The 15,426-nt window shown below is 53.9% G+C and overlaps 1 protein-coding gene and 1 long non-coding RNA gene across 2 annotated transcripts in view; one reads left to right on the top strand and one right to left on the bottom strand.

The window, feature by feature from the left end:
* Positions 1–659: 659 nt before the first annotated feature.
* LOC116076863 lies at positions 660–2,933 on the bottom strand. Its single transcript, XR_004113113.1, has 2 exons — positions 2,817–2,933; positions 660–1,851 (listed from the first exon to the last, which is right to left on the bottom strand). It is a non-coding gene; the product is annotated as an uncharacterized LOC116076863 (long non-coding RNA).
* The window catches only part of Cacng4 (calcium voltage-gated channel auxiliary subunit gamma 4), a 59,507-nt gene continuing 46,185 nt past the window's right edge, over positions 2,105–15,426 (top strand). The window contains exon 1 of the mRNA XM_031350883.1: positions 2,105–2,549. Coding sequence (XP_031206743.1) covers positions 2,330–2,549 — 220 coding nt within the window. The 5' untranslated portion in view covers positions 2,105–2,329. The remainder of the gene's footprint in view (positions 2,550–15,426) is intronic.

The raw sequence follows: 15,426 nt of genomic DNA, 5'->3' as shown, positions 1-15,426 counted from the left end.
GATGGTAGTGTCTTAAGCCCAAGTCCCATGTCTAGATCTCTCCAGCACTCTGTAAGCCCCTTTGTGGGTATAGTACAATAGCTGGTCCAACTTGCTTCCTAGAACTGAAGACTTCTGTCCTACCTCCTGTGTGACTTTGGGGTTGCTGGCTTGGGGATAGTATCTCACAGCTACCAAGAAGGCATGAAGGGAAATCTACTCCCCACTCACCCCCTGGAAGATCAATTAGGTCACTGCATTGGTTTCTTCCAAGATCCTAGGAGACGGCTGTAACTGGTATAGGATGCTTGTGTAGCCCAGCAGCTGGTTAAGTCAGATGTGGGTTTTCACACCTTGCTTCACGGAGCTCTGAGGATCACAGAGGAGCTTCCAGCTGCAGGGCTTGAGTGTGGGCTCTCTGCCTCACTTCCTCAGAGAGCAGCCGTCAGGACACCAGGTTTATTTGTGTTGGCCCACTGTTAAGGATTACCTCTGAAACAAAGACTTGCTCCCCAACATATCAAAAATCGCCTCTCTCAGAGCACAGAACCTTGAGTTCATCTTGGAGGCTCCTGGACAAGGTGAGCAGCCTTGTCCTGAGCCAGGAGAAACCATTCCATGCTTTCCCATCCATTCAGTCATGTATCGGGCACCTGCTGTGTAGAGAATACCAGCCTAGATGACAGTGAATATTTTTTTTATTGTCCTTTGAAACTTTGGAAAGCAGAACAGACACCCCCCTCCCCAAGGCAGAGGAAAAGGCCAGCAACGCTGACTGGGGTAGTCAGCCTGGTCCTCGCTCTTTATTATTCTGTATTTTTTTTCTATTTGTTTATATTCCCCTCTCCCAGCAAAAGATAATTTTCCCAGGGCAAACATTTGCACACTGCTACCACACATGGCTCATACATCCTAGACGAAGGGGGGGGGGGGAGCTCACACTCTCCAGAGAAAAAGAACAGTGCTCCAAGGCTGGGGTCATTAATTTTCTCTGAGGAAAGCTGGGAAGGTGCCCCAGGAGGTAAAATTGCAAGGGCAGCAGCTTTCCATGCATCTCCTTCAATTTCCAGGGGTTCAGAATAGCAGCCCACAGGACAACCCTCGAGGATGCAACAAGAACAGCGGTGTGAAGTAAGAAAACCTGAGCTCTCGGGTGGGTCTCAGGCCTCCTGCAGGGGAGGAGGGGAACTGGGTGGTGAGGAAGGAGCCTGGCTCCAAGGCGCAAGGAGTGTATCCAGCTTGTGATCCCGCCAGCACCAAAAGCAATTAAGGGAAAAAGTCAGAGGGCCTGAGGCAGAGTCTGACAAGGTTAAAGGGAGGTGAGGAAGCCGGTTAGGCTGAGGAAGAGCCAATTGAAGAAAAAGTAAAGGTTCAGAGAAGAACAGGGAGAAGAAACAGCTGGAGGCTACAAGACTAATACAGTTGCGGGCATTCCTGCCTCTACCAGCAAAGGACTATCAGAAGTGTGACTGTAGTGTGTCACATCCTCAGTCCCCATCCGAAGAAATCCAGAGCTTCCCAGTGCTTGCTAGAACCCCTTGGCTGCTTGGGTTGGAGTGGAGGTGATCTTCGTCGGGCTTGGCCCATAAAGAATGTCTCCAGTCTGTGACCCACATCTGGGGCCTTTGGAAACCCGAGGAGTCTCACAGTGCATCCATGCCTAGACCTTCATAACCAGGTACAGGCATAAGGCCGTGGGGAAAGGAGGAAAGGGGACACAATCCCCATTCCACAGATTGCAGAATCCCGGGGACTAAGGAGATCCTGGCTGTCCCGGGTTGGAAAGAGAGGTGTGCGGCTTCCCCAGGGTCCTTCCAGGGAACCAATCTTTCTTTTCCTCGGCTTCCTTCGCTTTAATAATGTGAATGAAGCCTGGGAGAGAAAAGAGAGCGCGCGTGAGCGCAGGGAGGGGAGAGAAGGGAGGGAAAATCCCGGCCGGGGGAGAGCGAGCGAGCGAGCGCGGGGCCCGAGGCGGAGGGGCGGCGCCGAGAGAGCGCGCCGGGCGGCGGGCGGTGGGTGGAGGCGCGGAGGGCGCGGGCCGAGAGCGGAGGGGAGGGCGGGCCGAGAGGGAGGAGCCCCCGGCCGCCGCCGCCGCCGCTGCCGCCGCCAGCCCGCCCGGCGGCCCGCGTAGCCCGCGCAGCCCTCACTCGCCGCTGCGCCTCGGAGTTTGAGCCCCGCGCAGCCGGAGCGCAGGCACGCCCGGGGCGCGGGGTCGGAGCGCGCAGCGCGGCGCCGCCCCCCGGCCCTCGGCCCCCCAGCCCCTGGAGCCCCCGGAGCCGCGCGCCGAGGGAGGAGGGCGGGAGGGCGCGGCGGGCCGGGCCGGCGGGCGGCGGACTATGAGGCGCCCACCATGGTGCGATGCGACCGCGGGCTGCAGATGCTGCTGACCACGGCCGGAGCCTTCGCCGCCTTCTCGCTCATGGCCATCGCCATCGGCACCGACTACTGGCTGTACTCCAGCGCGCACATCTGCAACGGCACCAACCTGACCATGGACGACGGGCCCCCGCCCCGCCGCGCGCGCGGCGACCTCACCCATTCGGGACTGTGGCGGGTGTGTTGCATCGAAGGTACGACCCCTACCCCCCAAGCGCACGCACAGAACACGCACACATTGCCCCGGGGAGTGGGCCGGGGGAGGGGTGGGCGCGGCGCTGGCTCCACGCGAGACACAAAGAACCTAAAGCCGGGAGGGTGGGTTCCCGAGTGGACACGGGCGCAGCAGCCTCGGGTCCCTCCAGGCTGGGGACCTCCCCAACACACGGATCCCACAAACTCTCGGCTCGCACGCGCACACCCCCTCGCGCACAGACACAATGAAACACACAGAAACTCACGCACGCGCGCGCAACCCGGGAGCGGAGCGATCCCCAGGGGCCTCGCCGGCGCCCCTGGGGGAGGTGGAGGCTGGCGTGGGGGCGGGAGGAGTCTAGGGTTGGGGGGAAAGCGGACGCGGGAGGAGGGGGAGGGGTTGCTTGGCAACCGGTGTCTGTGCGATTGCTATGGGAACTGGCCATCCTGGGGCGGGGCCGGCCGGGGGCGGGGAGCCCCGGGGCAGCTAGGCGCTCACTCCAAGCCCCCAACTGAAGGAGTAAGGGCGGGGTACAGGTTGGGCCCCAAGCTGGTCTGGGGGAGCCAGGTAGCTCCAGCCGGTCGTCCTCGTGTTCCATGAGACCACAGACTCACTCCTCCCTACGCGATGGGGACAGGAGGGGAGCCACGCCGCGTCTCCCGTAGCTGAAGCAGCAAGCCCTGGGTCACTGCCCTCCAGCACGAAGTCGGGAAGAGACCTCCGTAGGAACCACACTGGGGAGCCTAGAGTCAACAGCGGACCAAGAGGGGCGTGGTCGCTCTGTCAGGGCAGGGCGGGGCTCTGCGACCCCCCCTAGGATACAGAGACTTGAGAGGTGTGCTATGTTGAAATGCATCTAGAGATCAGGATTGGGTTCCGTGGATTGTGGGGACAGCTTCTAGGAGCGCGAGGCAGAAACCTCCGACGCCGGAAGTGCATTAGGCTTCTTAGCCCTCCTGGCGCCCTCACGCCCAACTGTGAAACTCGAACTAACAGGTGTCTACGGAGGGGCGGTCTGGTTTTGCCAGGTTGTAGTCAGATCGGCTGCTTGGTTTTGGCCGAGACAGGGGACAGAACAGAGGAGCTGGCGATCATTGCTTTAATTTTTCAAAAACCCTTGCGTAGCGGTTCGTCTTTCTTTCCCTGTCACCGTTTCTCACGTGCACTCCGCCCCCCGGGAGGTTGAGGAAATTCTTCCCTCCCCTCCTCCCTTCAGCTACTTAAGTGTGGTGGGATGCCACAGGAGGGGATGCCACAGAATGTGTCTTAGAAAGACAGCCCTTCCTGGCTGCGTCTTGAACCATCTGAAAGGAGGCATTGTGAGGTTTTACTTGGCGATGCCTCCCCGCTGTCCCCGCCAGACCCTGGACTCCTGTCCATCTCCGTCCCCCAATTCTGACTCCAGATCGGGGCTGCTTCTGCACTTCGGAGTTTTATGCTAGCTCTGGGCGGGTTTTTTAGATGACAGAGGTGTGAGATCAATAGTTAAGGGGGAAAGCAAACCTCACAAAGGAAGTAGTGGGCCCACGATGACACCCCTCCTTTCTTCTGAAAAAAAAAAAAACATAATTTTTGGGTATGCAGTTGCTCAGATCGTGAACGCCTACACTTCTCATCTGGAGAATGTACCCACGTCACTACCTGCCACCGCACCTGAGCTAGATAGACAGCGCAAGGGCTGCAAGAGCTGCCTTCTACCTCACAGGCTCCACTGCATGCCATGTGTGGTGTAGGGAATCATGCCACCTCCCACCTCCACCCCAAGAAACCCACGGAGCTGGGACCTTCCCGTTTCCCAAGGGAAACTTGAGATGAGGCAAGCCCGGCCTGCATGGTGACTGCAATGCCTTCTTTATTAATCCCTCATCCTAATTAGGATTGATGCTGCACTTAGCATCTTGCCAGCTGCCTCGAGCCGTTTGAACTCTCTGTTCATCAAGAGAGCCCCGAGCTGATCAGGGCAGCTGGCTCGCCTGGCAGAGCGAGCCATCTGGGGGACTTCATGGAAAGAACTGGGCTGCCTCTGTTATTCCCCAAAGCTTGGGGGGTTCTGAGGGATGAGCAGGCTGTACCTACTGAGTGTACCAGGACTAGAGCATCCCCCTGAGACCCAGGGCTGTGAGAGTTAGTTCAAGATTCCTAGTCCAATGCTCAGATCCATAACTGGGCGGGAACTGCCAGCTTTTCTCATAACACAGCACGGAAGCCGACAGCTCCCAGAGCCGCGGACACCTCCTGTGACACCAGCCAGCACATGGCCAGGGGCTGAGACCAGGTCAGGACAGTTAACTTCAGGCCACTCCAGAGGGACACCAAGAAGTATTTTGGAGGGTTACTGCTACTTTATTAGCTTTTGTGGGTAAAATGAACTATTTCTTCCTGATTTCTAGAAACCCCCACAAACATGACATCTGCACCCACCCCCACATGACATATGTACCCCACACACACATGACATCTACACACACATATGACATCTGTATCTCCACATGCACATGACATCTGCACACACACATGACATCTGCACACACACATATGACATCTGCACCTCCACACACACATGACATCTGCACACATACACATGACATCTGTACCACACACACACACGACATCTGCACACACACACATGACATCTGCACCACACACACACACACACATGACATCTGCACACACACATGACTCTTGCACCCCCCCACACACACATGACATCTGCATATACACATGACATCGGCAAACACACATATACATGACATCTGCAAACACACATGACATTGGCGTGTGCGCACGCGCACACACACACACACAAGGATGACATCTAAATTAAGAGGAGAAGTTGAAAAGAGGAAACCTTTGGCTAAAACAGACTTCTGCAGCAGACAGGGATAAATGCCTCAAGCGCAGCTCAGGGAGTCGGATGGATTTGCTGGCAGCTCCCAAACAGCCAATTCCATTTCCTGCACGTTTCCTGTGCCTGTTAGACCTGCAGAACCCAACCCTGTCTCCTAAGGTGTCCACAGAGACACCTGACAGGGACAGCTGCTGTACCCAGCTTCAGCAGAGCTGGCCTTGCCCCAGCTTCCCTCCACCCACCTGGCTCTCCACTGGACAAATGTCAGAAGTCTGAGGTCCACAGTGCTCCCCAGCTGGCTCGCACTGCCCTTCAAGGTACTGCCTCACCCTCCTGTGCAGGCGAGAAAGAACAGTTCTGGGACTTGCCCAGGCAGGAAGGAACCAGCTAGGTTTGAGCCTCTATCACTACAAAGCTCTTCCTGCCATGTTACCCTGCCCTTTCCCCGGCAGCTTTTGGGTTGCCATTAAAAAAATAGAGCCACGTATTTGGCTCTAAGGTTGGGTGGTTGGCAGCGAGGCATTTGGAAGCGAGGATGTACAACCAGTGCACAGATTGCATAACACACTCTTCTCCCTCGTCGTGTGTGTGTGTGCCTCTCAAGTCTCTCTACTTCCGACTCCATTGCTCTCCTTCCATTGTGTTCTGGACTAACTTGTCCCCACCAGTCACTCTTCTGTCCTTCCCAACCTACCTTCATCTTTGTCTATCTCTGGACAAGGCCAGGGATGGACGGAGTGGGAAATAACATCGTTTCTGCCCCAGGCATCATCTGTGAATCGCTGTCTAATTTCTTGTCGTTTTGGAATGTGGAAGGTGTAGATCGTGTCCTGCTCAGACACCAAGAGCCCAAAGCACTGTTTGGACATGGAGGGAAAAGAAGATCCTGGGCACAGAAGTGTAGAGCCATCTCTACACCCACCATGAACCCCAAAGCACACACAGGCTCCTGAGGCCCAGACCCCTAGGAGACCCCGTGCTACAAGGTTGAGCCTGAACAACATACTTCCCCCCCCCCACCCTTGCCCCTCTACCATGTCATCCATGGATGAAGCCGCCTCCGGCACACTCACAATTCTGTCAGAACCTTAACAAGACAGTCTTGACATGGGGGTGGGGGCTGTCTCTTATGTTTCTTTTGTGCCAGTTGAGGGCTGGACACTGAGAGGAGAAGATAGAAAGTTCTAGAACGTAAGGAGCAAGGACGGGCAAATTCTTTATCCTAATGACATTCACCTTTGTCAGCTGGCCAGAATCTTTGTCACTAGTGTCCCCAACCTTCATTCCCACAGTGACACACAGATTAACACTTAGCCTTGCGGCCCGCGTGTGAGAAGGAAGCAGCTAACTAGGGTGTCGGCTCCAGAGGATCCAGCTATCCTAAGCCCATGGGTGGGAGGGGTGTGTATTCTCCATACACCTCCAGTTCTTTCATGGTTGGTGAGGTCGGAAGGAGGTCTTCACACCACACTCTGGGCTGAGCCGGACCACTTGGAGAGTCTGGGTATAACGAATCGCTTTTCCACAACAGCTGCAAGGCCCCAGATTGTGCCGGGACCATTGCCTCTTAGGTTTGTTTTTCTTTATCTTGCACTAACCTAGAGACAGCCCATCCAGTCCGGCTAAGTCCAGGCCCTCCATCCCTACTGCTCTAAGGTGCCACCTTCTGGTCCCATGTCCCCTTGGTGTTGATAATTGTCCCCGTTTACCATATGTGCGTATAGGTGTGTGTAGTCACCGACAACGCTTTCAGGTAAATAAATATTAATTCTCTCTGCCTTTTAGAGGTAGAGGAGCTGAGGTTCGAGATGGGCGGAGCTCCTGCGTCAGGGTTGCCTGTCCCACCTCAGCTTCAGTGTAGGCAGTATGCTTTCAGCAGCTATAGGTTCCTTTGTGTAAACTGCTGAGGCTTGGGAAAGGGCAGCTGAGGGGTCTGCTTTGCCATATCTGCTGACCCAAAAGGATGGTTAAAGATACGAGAGGATGGCCATTTAAGCAAGAGGCCTTCTCTTCCCATGGTTCTGGAGGTCAAGGAAGACAGAGGTGCAGAGGCTGGCTCCCGGGCTCCTGGGCTCCTGCGTCATGTTCTTCCTGGTGCGGTGCTCTTCTTCATCTACTGATGGCCACTTGCCTGGAGCGCTCACAGAGCAGATGGAGGAGGCTGTTGGTGCGGTCCCTTCTAAGAGAGCTGATGCTACCATGAAGACCCCCCTCCTTGTGGTCTCATCTAAATCTAATCACGCCTGTTTTAGTTAGGATTTTACTGCTGTGAACGGACACCATGACCAAGGCAACTCTTATAAGGACGACATGTACTTGGGGCTGGCTTACAGGTTCAGAGGTTCAGTCCATTATCATGGAGTCGGGAGCATGGCAGCATCCAGGCAGGCATGGAGCTGAACAATCTACATCTTCATCTGAAGGCTACTGGCAGAATACTGGCTTCCAGGCAGTTAGGATGAGCGTCTTAAAGCCCACACCCACAGTGACACACCTACGCTAACAGGGCCACACCTTATAATAATGCCACTCCTGGGGCAAGCATGTATAAACCATCACCATGCCCAAGCACCATCTCCATGTACTGCTGTCCACACTGAAGATTAGAAGACCATCCTATGAATTTGGGGACACCCAACAGCTAGTCCATGACAGAAAAAGACAGCTTTTCTTTCCATACCTCGCTCAGCAGCTGGCATTCACATCCGTTACTTGGAGGTCCCCACTCTCATCTATACACTTACGGAGAATACCAGATGGCCTCCATCTCTTCTGTTTCTGTCTGTCCCTCCCTCAGCTCTGTCTTTCACCAGGGTCTTATGTAGCCCAGGCTGACGTTCAACTCAATATCTTAAGATGATCTTGACCCCTGATTCTCTTGCCTCTACTTCTGAATGCTAGGATTACAGACAGACATGCATCACCATGTCCCATTTATGCAGGTTCTGGGGATCGAACCCAGGGCTTTGCACGTGTTGGACAAACACTAGCCCAGCTGAACTGCATCCCAAGCTCCCTCCTTTCTCTCTTCTTAAAGGAAATACTAGCTCCCCCCTCTCCCCCGCCTTTTTTTGGAAACCAGCTGACCTAGTAAGGAAAAGCTGTACATCTTGGTGGACCCCGTCCGGGGGATGCCCTAAGGGTCCCACCGCAGAGTTGGCTCTAAAGAAACTCTGTGCCACGGGCTTTCAGCTAGGCTTAATGGTGCAACCCGCAGGTCTTACAACAGACCTCTCTTGTGTTAGTCTTCCCAGGTAACTCAGATTCCAAGGACTCCCAGGATGTAAGACACAGGAGGGCAGAGTGGGAAAGGGCCTCTCTGGTCCTAGGACCCAGGGTCTCAGAAATGCAGAAGGCAAAGACCAGCACAGCTAAGCTGGAGTAACTCGCTGGGTTGAAGACAGACTGCTGCTTCTGTCTCCTGGTCTAACACACAGGGTCTAGCTAATCTGGAATCTTCTCACCTACTAGAGCTCCAGCCTTAGCTTGCAAGTTGAGCAAAGCTCTAAGTGCTCCTGGGGGAGATACAGGGCATTTAGGGTCCTGCAGAACACCTCAGCTGTGCTGTACAAATATAATGTAAGCTGCCTGCCTGTTGGCACACTTCATTCACTCACCCATTCATCTGTCTGTCCATCTATCCATCCATCCATTTGGCACAAGCTCACTAAACACCTGGTCTCTTAAGACCGTGGAGGCCCCGGATCCTTGCTGCAAACAGGACACACTTCCTAATAGAGCAGTTGACGCTTCGTGCTGATTTGTTCCCCGATAGAATCCGAGGAGTGTCCTGGGAGAGACTACAGTCCAGCCACAGTCACAGCTCAACCAAACCTGATGTGGATGGAGAAAGATCGGCAAGGTGGGCTGAGGACAGCCCAAAGAGGGTAGCCCAAGGCGGCTCAAGGTCAGGGTTAGGGGGCCCCTTTCAGCCCAGATTGCTGCTGCTTGTGGGCCTGGGTCAGGGGTGAAAAGGGATCCAATAATTTTTTGTTTTTATTTTTTCTGAGACAAGTTCTCATGTAGCCCAGGCTGGCCTGAAACTCGATGTGTAGTCAGAGTTGAACTTGAACCCTGATCCTGCTACGTCCCCCTCTCAAGTGCTGGGTCTGCACCCCAACAAACATGCTTGGCAGAGACAGTGTGTGTTTTATCCTGTAGCTTTACGTGAAGGATTTGTAGGAGGCCCGTCTGGACCCTGTGGTAGGTGGCCACACTAGAGTCCCCAGGACCAAATGGCAGCTGCAGAGATTGGGAACATGAAGGAAGGGTAGGGAGAAGAGGAGGAGTTGAAGATGCTCCCCAGATCTGAGGTTTCATAGCCGGCTGAGCAATGGTAGCACCATGTCCAAGAGGAGGAAGTCTGAAGAAATTGTAGGAAGTCGGAGCCAGGGCTGACTCAGACTTTTGACATCATGAACCTCCATTCATAATAAGCAGCAGTGCTGGAAGGTTCCATGGAGTCTCACAGGAGCCCATGATTACTGACAAGCCCCAAGGCTCATCGCCACGGGCTGCTCCCTGAGGGTTTCCAAACCTCAGCTCTTAGTGTTTGGGCCTATGTGACCGTATTGTGTCACTGCCCTGTGTTGAAGGATCTTTAACTATATCCCAGCCTTGAACCACTAGAAGCCAGCAGCACGTCCTCCTACTGTGACCACTCAAAGTGTCTTCCGATGTCACCATGTCCCACTGGTCCCACAGGTCTAGGGAAAGTATCATTTAGTCAGATAACGGTGGAGATGGAGGCAGGCAGGCTTGGTTCCAGCTAGAAGCCCTGTTCAGTTCTCTAACCTTCAGGGACACACAGGGAACTCAAGCAAGGGGTGGGGCGAGTCTATTAATGGGGTGACCTGGCATCTGCTTTAAGTGCTCAGCTCCTTCCTTTATTAATAGCAAGGCTCGCCTGCCTGTGCTACCCCAGCACGAGGCCTCAGCAGTGCTGGGAACTGCTGATGGCGCCTAATCCTCACTCAGAGCAGGCAAAACAGAGCGACTTACCCAAGGTCACATGGTACTGATGAAGGTCACTAACCACAGAGCTCGAGTAAGTACAGTGGCCACCCTGCTAGGATCTGTCCCAGCACAGCTTCCACTTGGGCAGTAAGCAGCCACCATGCATATTCATCAGGGTGATAGCCAGAAAGGCAGAGCCGTCTAGGTGACAGCCTCTAACATACGCAGAGGACCCTTCCGGTGCTGCCCAAGGGTCTGTGCGACTCAGAGACAGCGCTGTCTCCCCGCCCCGCCCCTCCCCCCCCCAGCCATGCCCTGCACACCTTCCTTGGGATTTCCAGGCGTTCACCTGAGGGCCTCCTAGGTGCATGGGTTTGGATCCTGACTGTAGCTGCAACCTGCCCACCCCACCCCAAAGCCACAGTCTCTCAGGTAGGGGCATACAGATGCAAAAGTGCCTGCAGACCAAAGCCCTGGTCTCTCTGGTAACACAAGATCTCAGATGTTTATTGTTTATTGGATATTTGAAACAGAGTCTCGTGTAGCCCAGGCTGAACTCACTTTGTAACCAGAGTTGGCTTTGAACCCCTAGTCCTCCTGCCTCTGCCTCCCAAGGCTGGATTACAGATGTGCACCATCATGCCCAGCTTGGTCTGGATCAGCTTTTGACAATACGGAGGTTTGAACTCAGGGCCTTGCACATGCTGGGCAAGCACTCTGCCACTGAGCTACATCCCGAACCTGTTCTGGTTCCTTAAGGTGGTCTCACTACATGACCCAGGCCCTCTCACCGTCTTCCTCATCAGTTTCCCCACTGCTGGGATTACAGACTCACACCTGCATACCTGAACACCTGTACACCTGCATACCTGTACACCTGCATACCTGCACACCTGCATACCTGCACACCTGTATACCCACACACATGTACACCTGCACACCTGTATACCCGCTCATCTGTATACCTGCATACCTGAATACCTGCACATCTGTACACCTGCATACCTGTATACTTGCATACCTGCACACCTGTATACCCACACACATGTACACCTGCACACCTGTATACCCGCTCATCTGTATACCTGCATACCTGTATACCTGCACATCTGTACACCTGCACACCTATACACCTGAACACCTGCACACTTACACACCTGCACATCTGTACACCTGAATACCTGCACACCTGTACACTTGCACACCTGCATACCTGCACACCTGCTTCAGGTGCCATTTGTTAGTCCCCACTGCCGTCTCCATTGCTGCCCCATCTCTGAGAACGAGCCAGAGAGCTCAAGAAGCTTCTTGGCTCAGCAGAGCTCCACACAGCCTAGGGAAAAGTGAACAAGTAGAGAAATTGTCAGTCTGCCTGTCTCACCCGCAGCCAGCCCTTTACCTCCTGACTGTCCGGGATAGAGGCAAGACCCAAACAGTTCATTACAGATAACCCTTTCTGCCTACTTCAGTCCAATAGCACAGCAGTCACAAAGATCTGGGTTCAAGTCTAAGCCAGACTTGTTGGCGGTGTGTCTCTAGACAAATTAGTCTCTCTGGTCACCCATGCTCTCAATATAAGTCAGGATGTTGTGAGATCAGCTCCTGAGGTTGTTTTAATGTCATGCTATGAAACATGTAAAAGGCCCTTCCTTGGGCCTGACGCCTTGTAGTCATTTGAAGCGTCTTACCATATTTATTTCCCCTTCCTATAATTCCTGAACTCTGGAAGTTCACATAAGAAACAGATCTCCCAGATGTTGCAGCTGAGCTGGGAGGTTACCTGGTCAGCTTTCTGGCCACCAGAGTCTCGGGATGGATGAAGGTGAGCCTCCCTTAGTGGAGCTTATAGATGCTAGCTCATCACTCTGGCAGTGGAGCTCCAGATGGCTGCTGAGAACCTCACACTTGACGGCTAAGGCAGAAACGGAGTGGCCATTGACAACCAGCAACAGAGCGACAACATCTGAAGTGAAGCTAGGGATGGTCGAACCCATCCTTTCTCCTGCCTAGAGCCAAACTCAGCCAAAAAAATATCAACTCCAGATCTCCAGTTGTGGTTTCCAGTGCCTGAGACGAGGTCAGATAAAGAATGGCTGGGTCCTGGGGCATGGAGAACATTGCAGAGGGTCAGCAGAGCCGTGGCTTGGTCTCCATTTTGCCACTGACCATCTGGACACTTATCAGCTGGTCCCTTAACCTCTTAAGCCTCCTTGACTTGTTCAGTCATCAGACTGAGAACCGATACCCCTCCCTGCCTCCTCCCTGCTCTGTCTCCCTCCTCCTTATCGCTTCCTTCCCTCCTCCAGCCTCCCTTCTCCTCCTCTCTATATTTTGTCCTTTCCCCCACGGGTGTACAAACATGTAGTGTGAAGAGGCTCGGAAGGCCTGTGACTGATGGCGACCGTGCTCCCATAGAGACACTGTGGCAGGAACGCAGACTTCAGAATCCTTTTCTAGGGAACGCTCTGAGCCTGGCTCCCCCTGCCCCCAACACACCTTGATAGGGAAAGGCTTGCACACCGCAGCCTCACACATGAGGTGTGGGGCAAGCTGTCTGCCAGCTGGAGGAGTCTCCCTTCCTTCTCCCACGGGTTGTCATCAGCCTCCATCAAAAATTCAGGGGCTCTGCCTTGAGCCCAGTGTGGCACTGGCCGCTGCAGAGACAGGGCGGAGCCTGTTTCCTGATGCTTGCTAGTTCTGTGGATCCTTCTAGAGCACAGCTTCTGTCTCCTTCCTTAGCCAGTTCCTCCTCTGTGTGGGGCTGCTGCTGCCCAGCCCCACTCATGCACCTCCACCTGGAAGCCTGTGGTGTCTTCATTCCTCTGCCCAGTCTCTGCACGCAGCCACAAAGGTCTTGTCAGGCTGTCGGCCAGGTCACATCACTCCGCAGCTCCCTCCAATGAGAGCGCACCCCACTCATCAAAAGGCTGGGCTTGGCCCCTGATGCCTCTAGCTCTGACATTTCCCAGAGTCTTAAGAAGTGAACCTGCTAATAGGGAGAGAACTTGAGGGTTGTCAGCAAGACCTGTGTTTGAATCTTGCTCCTCTCTTTGGACATGTTCCTTTGTTTCTCTGAGCCTCTGTTTTCTAATCTGTAAATAATGGGTGTATGGATGCTAGACCATCATATAACACCCACAAAGGTCAAATGGGATTTTTACCCAAGGAGCCGCAAAGACTGGAGAGACCCATACATGGTGTCTCTGTCTCACTGGAGAGCATGCTGTGCTGAAGATGTGGCCAGCAGGCTGGGAGCCGCCTAAGTTGATGTCTGGTAAGATGTTGGACCAGTTCATTAGGAGTCACCCTCCTCTTGTGGAGCAGATGGATTGAAGCTGGGAGGTCACGGAGGTAGAAATGTCGAGAGTTGAAACCCAGAGCGGTGGTCTGTGGGAGGCAAGTAGGTGTTGTCCAAGAAGCATGTTTTCCAAAGCCTGAAGGAGGCCCCCTGACCAGCTGGAGCTGGATGTGAAGTGTGGAAGTTGGAGGACAGGCACAGAAGTAGGAGGCTAGAAGGAATCTTGCAGGGGCTCAGCCCAGGAAGCCCACAGAAGAGCCATTGCCCTAGACTGACTGAGTAGCCGCCTGTGGGGAGAGGAGAGGTCAAGTTCGCTATGTATCTAGCTGAAGACCTCCCTTCTTCTGGGGCTGAGACAGCCATGACCTGGGGATAGAGATATGGAAGCTTGGATGGATGGATGGATGGATGGATGGATGGATGGATGGATGGATGGATGGAAACAGCTCCCCCTGGTGATGTGAACTAAGCCCCAGTGCTTTTGGCTTAAATGGCGATCAGACTTCTGAACTAAAACTCTGGCTGAGGTACTCAGCGATAGGTTTTTGTTGTGGGTATTAAGTTGCAATACAGAGAATGCCATGAGAATCCTAGGAAATTGGCCTTCCTAGTTTGGGCAAGAAAGGGAGAGACATCTAGGAAATCTGAACTCAAATGGCTAGGAAAAACCCAGACTCCAGGGTCTGGGAACAGGACCAACTCAAGGTCATCCTCAGCCACATTGAGAATTCAAGGACTGCCTGGACTAGAAGACAAGAACAGGGCGGGGAGACCCCCCATTTTTCTCATGGTGTGGGGGGCGTGGCAGTGGGAAGTGTACACACACACACACACACACACACTATGTGAAGGCCCAAAGTCTGACTTGGGTACTCATGCTCGGTCACTGTCCCACCTTATTCACCAAGGCAGGATCTCTCGCCCTACTTGGGGCCCAGTTTCTATGGCTAATCCTGTTAGCCAGCTTGCTCTGGGGATACTCATCCTCTGCCTTTCAAGGCTGGAGTTACAAACATGCCCAGCCAGCCTGAGGGGATGGGATCTGGAGATCCAAACTCAGTATTTACGATTGCATGGCAAACACCCCTGAGCCATCTCCCATCTCCTTAAGGGTTTTTTGTTTGTTTGTTTATTTGTTTGAATGAGAGGACCCTACAAATGCCATCAGTGATCCTGAGTGACCTGTTCTGCTCCAAGAAGATTTTGGGGTACAGAAAAGCTGTGCAAGGGTGAAGAGGGTCAAAGCGATGGCAGTAGGGTAAAGACAGATGTGAGTACACAAGCTAAAACTCACTGCCCGTGCCTTTTCCTGAGAGAAGCCACCAGGATGCACCTCCAATCTGGATCAGGGGCTGCCTCAATGGACAAAGGCTGGGTTACTGTAGCCCCACTACTACCAGGCATTTGCAGGGGCCCTCATGAGTACCTAGTTTTGAGCTAGGCATGATGGACTCAAAAAGTGCAAATACTTTCTCTCTGGTTCTGGAAAGCCGCCCACAACAAAAAGAGGTATTTCTCACGGCAGGGTGTGGGGAGAGCCTGTCATGTAGCAGGCCTGAACTAAACAGTATTCTTGTAATTGCATTGCAGAGAGCAGGCAGGGCAGTGAGACGGAGCCAGACTTGGGTGAGTCAGGATTCGAGTCCATACTGCCTCCCCCCTCCTTTTCTTTCTCCTCCTCCTCCTCCTCTTCTTCTTCCTTCTCCTCCTCTTCCTCCTCCTCCTCCTCCTCCTCCTCTTCTTCTTCCTTCTCCTCCTCTTCCTCCTCCTCCT

This window comes from Mastomys coucha, unplaced genomic scaffold, assembly GCF_008632895.1.
Source record: "Mastomys coucha isolate ucsf_1 unplaced genomic scaffold, UCSF_Mcou_1 pScaffold5, whole genome shotgun sequence".
NCBI lineage: Eukaryota > Metazoa > Chordata > Mammalia > Rodentia > Muridae > Mastomys > Mastomys coucha.
This window is presented reverse-complemented; position numbering and strand designations above follow the sequence as displayed.